The 7,500-nt window shown below is 45.4% G+C and overlaps 1 protein-coding gene across 1 annotated transcript in view; it reads right to left on the bottom strand.

The window, feature by feature from the left end:
- sptbn2 (spectrin, beta, non-erythrocytic 2) overlaps positions 1 to 7,500 on the bottom strand; it is a 153,835-nt gene that overhangs the window by 109,367 nt on the left and 36,968 nt on the right. Inside the window, exon 3 of the mRNA XM_063202726.1 lies at positions 290 to 415. Coding sequence (XP_063058796.1) covers positions 290 to 415 — 126 coding nt within the window. The remainder of the gene's footprint in view (positions 1 to 289; positions 416 to 7,500) is intronic.

Genomic DNA, 7,500 nt, shown 5'->3' with positions numbered 1-7,500 from the left:
AGTTTGAGCCTGAAAGTGTTCATATTTAGACTGTGTGTGTGCGCGTGTGTCTCGGTGTGTATTTAAACAGTGCATCCATGTGTATGTGTGAGTGTGTGTGTGTGTGTGTGTGTGTGTGTGTGTGTGTGTGTGTGTGTGTGTGTGTGTGTGTGTGTGTGTGTGTGTGTGTGTGTATGTGTGTGTGTATTTTCTTGTGTGTGTGTGTGTGTGTGTGTGTGTGTGTGTGTGTGTGTGTGTGTGTGTGTGTGTATGTGTGAGTGTGTGTGTGTGTGTGTGTGCGGTGCCCTACCTTGCAGTTGTTTGAAGCGTCCCTCCAGTATGTTGGAGTACTGCACCTGGTTAACGAACGCGGCGGGAGAGAGCCCCGGAGAGGCGGAGGAGGCCGGGGAGGCAGAACGCTGATCGTATTCCATCTCTTACACACACACACACACACACACAGTTTTCCAGGAATAAAAATGGCCAACCACAAGTGCAGCCCACACATACACACACACCCACACACTCAACCACACTCACACACACACACGCACTCTCATTCAGTGTAGCATGCGGTGTTGTTCCGGCTGGCTATCCAGGTTGGAATAGTAGAGCATAGCAATCCTCAGAGAAGAGAAACGAGGAGAAGGGGAGGAGAAGGAGAGGGGAGGAGGAGGGGAGGGGAGGGCGACTGCAACTCCAACTCCCACTCCTGAGGCAACTAATAACACGGCCGAGATGAGATCCCAGGTGTGTCACAAGTGGACCGACCAAGAAACCAGAGCAAAGTGAAGCGACGTGAAGGAGCACAGCGGTGTCTTCTCTTTCTTCTTCTCTCTCTTCTTTTTCTCTTCGTCTCTTTGCGTTAGGAGGATCCCATCCAACTCCTTTTCATTTTCCATTCATTGGCGTTTTTTTCTCTCTTTTTTTGCACAAATCATTCCATGTGGCAACAGGCGGTGTGAAAAAAACGCATAAAAAAAGGAAAGAAAAGAAAAATCCCCTCGTTTCGGTGTTGGTTGGCAGTTAATTCCCTTCTTTGTGGTGCTGTCCTTTAGCAAAAGGCAAGACTTTAGAAAGTCTGAGGAGTAAAAAAGAAAAGAAAAGAAAAGAAAAAGAAAAACTAGAGAACAAAGTGTTCAACTTCTTTCCTTTCCTTCTTTTAGGTCCACACAGCGCTCCTCTGTTTTTCCCTCCGTTTTCTAGTCCAGGTTGGGGTTCGCTCGCTGGCTGGCTGGCAGGCAAGGCAAGGCAAGGCAGGCAGACGCTCACATAAGCACACTCTCTCTACACGGCCAAGTGTGAGTGTGTGGCATTTCTCAGTTCAACTCAACAACACGCTACCTCTCGCTCTCTCTTTCTCTCCGCCTTCTCTCTCTCTCTTCTCCCACACCCACGCACATCAGAACTGCCTTTTTTGAACTGTGTGTGCAGTGCATGCATGTATGTATGCACAGACAACACACACACACACCGACACACACACACACTTCCACACACCTTGTTTGAGCTGGGCAGAGAGGTGGCCTTGGCTGCACAGGATGAGTAAACACTGCCTTCTGCTCCCCTGCCTGCTCGCTCTCTCGCTCTCTCTCTCTCTCTCTCTCGCTCTCTCTCTCTCTCTCTCTCTCTCTCTCTCTCTCGCTCTCTCTCTCTCCTGCTCGCTCTCTCGCTCTCTAGACCTCAGCATTTGCATAAGGTGTGTGAGGGGGAGGGGTGAGTGAGGGAGCGAGAGGGAGAGCGAGAGAGAGGGAGAGAGAGAGAGATAAAGGAGAGAGAGAAGGAGAGGGAGGGGAGGTGTGGGCTGAACCATTCTCCAAGGTGTAGCAGGGGGGAGGCAGGCAGGCGGTAGCTGGAGATCAAACCATCTGGCTAATCTCCAGGAAGAGGGGGAGGCAGAGAGAGAGAGAGAGAGAGAGAGAGAGAGAGAGAGAGAGAGAGAGAGAGAGAGAGAGAGAGAGAGGGACACAGAGAGAGAGAGAGAGAGAGAGAGAGAGGGAGAGAGGGACACAGAGAGAGAGAGAGAGAGAGAGAGAGAGAGAGAGAGAGAGAGAGAGAGAGAGAGAGAGAGAGAAGCAGAGGGAGGGAGGCAAAGAGGGAGGAAGAGTGTAAAAAAAGACAGAAAATAAACGAAGAGGGCAGGAGCAGAAAAAGTGACACAGATTCCCTTTCTTGAGTTTTATTCATATCTACTCTGCGGTATTACGTAATGCTGTTTATATATTCGGAGAGGTGGAGATGAGAGAGAAAAAAAAGGTGTGAAGGAGAGAGGAAGAGCGTAAGTGAGAGAGAGAGAGAGAGAGAGAGAGAGAGAGAGAGAGAGAGAGAGAGAGAGAGAGAGAGGAAGAGCGTAAGGGAGAAAGAGAGAAAGAGAGAGAGAGAGAGAGAGAGAGAGAGAGAGAGAGAGGGTGAGAGAGAGAGAGAGAGAGAGAGAGGGAGAGGGTGAGAGAGAGAGAGAGAGAGGGAGGGAGAGGGCGAGAGAGAGGGAGAGGGCGAGAGAGAGAGAGAGAGAGAGAGGAAGAGCGTAAGAGAGAGAGAGAGAGAGAGAGAGAGAGAGAGAGAGAGAGAGAGAGAGCGTAAGAGAGAGAGAGAGAGAGAGAGAGAGAGAGAGAGAGAGAGAGAGAGAGAGAGAGAGAGAGAGAGAGAGAGAGAGAGAGAGAGAGAGAGAGAGAGAGAGAGAGAGAGGAAGAGCGTAAGAGAGAGAGAGAGAGAGACAGAGAGACAGAGAGACAGAGAGACAGAGAGACAGATGCCGCAAAGGAGGATAAGGTGGTTAGCGAATGACAGCTAACAGTGTCACACAAGGTAACATGCTCTCTCGATGTCCTCTGTGGCCACTTTAGCTTTTTTCTGTGACTTTTTTTTTTATTATTTGCTCGTGCAACTGTTGCACACAACTGAAATAAGCTGTTAAATCAGGAAGGAAGTCCTTGAGAAATACTCTGCAGAGGACAGCGGGCCTCTTTCCTGCCCAACCGTAGTGAGAGTGGCATCAAACAATGATATATGCATACGCAACTTTGACTTTTGTTTGCATGTTCTGTCTGTGCATGTAATGTGCGTGTAAGTGCTGTGCTAAAATAAATACATGCATGAATTCACACTAATAGCAGACGTCTTTGTCATTCAGTGTTACGGACACCTTCCGCCGACTGTAACTGCAAAAAAACATGATTTTTAAATTGTTTCAAGTGAATGGATGACAGCCGAGGCTTTCGTGAATTCCCTGTAACAATAAATAAATAAAAAGAGTCATATTTTTTACAGTTACAGTCAGCAGAAGGCATCCGTTACACTGAATGACAATGCCATTTTGCACGTCTTTGACCTAGCTGTCATAACAGTTTAACCCCTTAAGACACGGCTTTATAAATTTTGTTGTTACCAGTATGGTAATGACCAAGTTGTGGTGCATTACTATAGGGCCTGTGTTGTGTCACAGTCTTGTAGTGCTATGGTAGTTACTTACATGGATCTTAAGACCCATTTTTTATGCCCAAGTTTTTACTTCCCCTTGATATAATCTTGTCTTTTAAATCTCATCTGGGCCCTATTGACTTATTTTTCTTATTTATTGATTTAACCCACCTTCTTCTTTTTTTAACCCTCTTATTTTTTGACACTCTTGTGTGATGTTCATTCATTTATAGGCCTATAGGCCTAGGCTATTTGTTCTTACTGATACTGACTTCAGTATTTTCTTTTTTTTTTCAGTCATATCGTATACACTAATGCCTGTGGTTTTTGTGTGTTTTATGGATGTCTCCACGTCTTTTGTCAATTGTTGCTTTATGTTGTTTCAAGTCTTTTTACTTAGGCCCTTCTGTTAGCACTTTGGTCAGCTGCTTGTGTTGTTTTAAAAGTGCATTACAAATAAACTTTGACTTGACTTGACTTGACATTTCAGTGACTGTTACAGCGCGCCACTGGAGGTACGGCGCGCATTAGGGGGCTACCAAGCATCTTGCAATTAGCTCAAAATGATGACACTATTCTTCATTTCTTATTGCTTGTAATGCTTGGGTAAAATACATACATTATTAGGCCCGAGTGTGCCTCAAATTTGTTGTGTTTCCATGATTGTAATTGATTGCCAGCATACTGAACGACCTGTGATCTCCCTTATCTGCTATCTTCAGAGAGCCTGGAGAATAAAACCCCACCAGCATGGAAGAATTTCGTTGGAAGTTGGATGCCAAGCCTATTGATCTGACACTGTTACGTCCTTATCAACTAATACTGGGGAGGTCAAAGTCCACAGTGGGTGTGTGTGTGTGTGTGTGTGTGTGTGTGTGTGTGTGTGTGTGTGTGTGTGTGTGTGTGTGTGTGTGTGCGTGCGTGCGTGCCTTTGGCTAAATGTATGTGTGTTACATAAATTACACTCCACTGTACTGTACTGTACTGTACTGTGGCCTAGGTGGCGGGTGTGGGGGTCCTCCCCCAAAAATGTTTAATATTTCTTAGATTCAATTTCCTGCATTTTAAGTGTGTCCCGTTTCAGCTCCATACGGAACTTACATCTCTAAAGATATGGGACTATTCGGTATCTCAAGGGCCGGTTGGCAACCTTAGCAGCAGTGGAGAGGGCCACAGCTAGGGATGTTAACCGGTAGCCGTTTAACCGATAGTCGACTCGACCGGATCAACTTTAACCGGTTTAAGTTTTCTGCCACCGGTTAACCGGTTGTAATAATAATAATAATAATTTCCTCCCAAAAATCCCCCAAAAAACGATAATTTTGAGGTTTTAGTACGATAATTCAGCATTCTCCATCTGGCAACAGTGGCTGGACATGGCAGGTCCTGTCTGCGTAGCAAAAAAAAGGCTTATGTGAAAAATTAAATTTTAAAAAATCAGTGCTGTGCATATCAGGCACGCGAACGTTGTATAATTTAAGATTACCGGTTAACCGGTTAACCACCGGTTAATGAGTCTCAGTAGCCGGTTAAAAGTTTTTTCAATTTTCGCCATCCCTAGTCATAGGGTCCTCAGGTTAATGAAGACTTCAAAGAGGTCAGCCGAGAGGAGGAGGAAGCCCAGCTGCTTACAACTACACTCTTCAGAAGAGGAAAATAAAAAACATTATGTGTTGTGTGTGTGTGTGTGTGTGTGTGTGTGTGTGTGTGTGTGTGTGTGTACCCAGGGCAGGACATATTTCTGTGCTGCTTATTAACCTTGAGGAAATGGAGCACTAGAGAGCTGCTGCTACTGTGTGTGTGTGTGTGGTGTGCCTAGTCAGCACAGGCCTGCAAGTGTCAGGCAGTGCACTCCAGAACTGAGGCTGAAGTACGATCACTGTTTCACACATTCTGTTTACTGTCTGCCAACAACAGTCTTAACAGCAGAGTTGCCTCGGGATCCTCCTTCAATTTTATGTTGAAGTCTGTTGCTCTTTCTAACAGTAACAGTCTTATACTATGTGTCTTCACACCCATTGTTGGCGTTGGAGTGGTCTATTTGATGCTTTGATCTTTGATGATGTGATTGTCAAATGATTAGAGAACATTCTGCAGTGAATTAATCAATTCTGACCCATAGGGGGAGCCTAGGAATAAAACCCATCAAGTGTGTGTGTGTGTGTGTGTGTGTGTGTGTGTGTGTGTGTGTGTGTGTGTGTGTGTGTGTGTGTGTTTGTGTGCGTGTGTATGTGTGCGTGCGTGAGCACATGTTTGTTTGTGTGTGTGTGTGCGTGTGCGTGTGTGCGTGTGCGTGTGCGTGTGCGTGTGCGTGTGTGTGTGTGTGTGTGTGTGTGTGTGTGTGTGTGTGTGTGTGTGATGATGGCCCGAGGCCGCGTCTCTTGCTGATCGACTTCACCTGGTGCCCCTTAGGACACACACACACACACGCGCACACGCACACACACACACACACCATAAAACAGAAACGCTTAACTCTGCTTGGATGCTTCCTGTGTAAAGCTGTGAAAATGCAACTGAACAGCGGTGGTTTTAGTTGTTAGTTGTAGAGACAGCAATTGCTACTGAGGAATACAGAGGGGCGTCCCTTTGCCTATTCTGATGTCTTAAGTAGCCTGTGTGGGTGCGTTGTATAACGTATAACTCCTACAGATGCAATTATAAGACCAGTAGCATGATATTACATGGTTTCAACTTTGTGATATCATACTAGTAGTAGTGTTGCAATTACATCTGTACAAGTATTTACAAATTATACTCCTACTTCATACAACTCTGAACACGAGCAAGAAAGAAAGAAAGAAAGAAAGAAAGAAAGAAAGAAAGAAAGAAAGAAAGAAAGAAAGAAAGAAAGAAAGAAAGAAAGAAAGAAAGAAAGAAAGAAAAGAAAGAAAGAAAGAAAGAAAGAAAGAAAAGAAAGAAAAGAAAGAAAGAAAGGAGTGTTGGTGGGTCTAAGAGGCCCCAGTGCTTCCTTCCACGCCCCTGAGTTCTTGTGGGAGGACTCCATGGAATGCAGGCTATGCTATGCTGTGCCATGTTCCCAAGGCAGTAAGTTCAGTAACTTTTATTTATAAAGCCCATTGCAAAACAGTGCGAAACTGACCAAAGTGCTGTGCAGAGTCTAACTAAAACAACAATGACAACAATACAGAATTTAGCAGCATAAGGGCAGCAAACCAAGCATATCAAAATGTAACATTCATACAGTGTTAAAAAGTAAGATACAAAAATAGTATGCCGTCATACTATAGTAATGATGAGACAGCGGGTCTTTCTCAAAGCCTAGGCCAGTGTCCTTCCAAGTGTATCAGCCTAATTAGTCACACCCAGTGATTGGATATTCTGTAGAGTTCACCAAAAAGTATCCAATCACTGGGTGTGACTAATAAAGGGTATCCAATCACTGGGCGTGACTAATTAGGCTGATACACTTGGAAGGACACTGGCCTAGGCTTTGAGAAAGACCCAATGAAGAAGGCAACAGCCGAAACATTTGTCTATACTTCTGCTGCCATGTAAAAAAAAATTAAAATAAATAAATAAATAAACAATTGAAAAAATCAAAAGAAGAAAAGAAGAACCCGAGTGCGATCCATTTTCTCACCTTCCAAGTTATTCAACTGGAGACGCGGTGTATCTGAACTACCGGTACCATCATACTATAGTAAGCCATCATGTCTTGTTGACAGTTTATCTCTTCCACAGTCATCACACATCATGTCCTGTATGAGGGACGTCTGTAGTTCTCACAACTGTGTGCCGAGTTTGCACGTTTTTGCATTTATACACCAGTGGTGTGAGATAAGTAATAGGTGGACAGGAGTGTTGGAAAGAAGAAAAAGCGTGCGTGCGTGCGTGCGTGCGTGCGTGCGTGCGTGCTTGGGGGGAGATGTTGCTGTAAAGGAATGGAGGAGAGGAGTGGCTACATCTGGCATTAGGGAAGCAAGCGCTGGCATGCACCCCCCTCAGCAGCCACCTCAAACACACACCCCCCTCACCCCCCTCAAACACACACCGACGGGGAGATGAAAGAGAGGAGGATGGGAGGAGGAAGAGAGAACAGATAGAGGAGGAGAAGAAGAGAGGAAGTAAGGATTGGCAGAG

This window comes from Engraulis encrasicolus, chromosome 7 (assembly GCF_034702125.1).
Source record: "Engraulis encrasicolus isolate BLACKSEA-1 chromosome 7, IST_EnEncr_1.0, whole genome shotgun sequence".
Taxonomy (NCBI): Eukaryota; Metazoa; Chordata; class Actinopteri; order Clupeiformes; family Engraulidae; genus Engraulis; species Engraulis encrasicolus.
The sequence above is the reverse complement of the archived record's forward strand: the minus strand, read 5'-3'. Positions and strand labels throughout refer to the sequence as shown.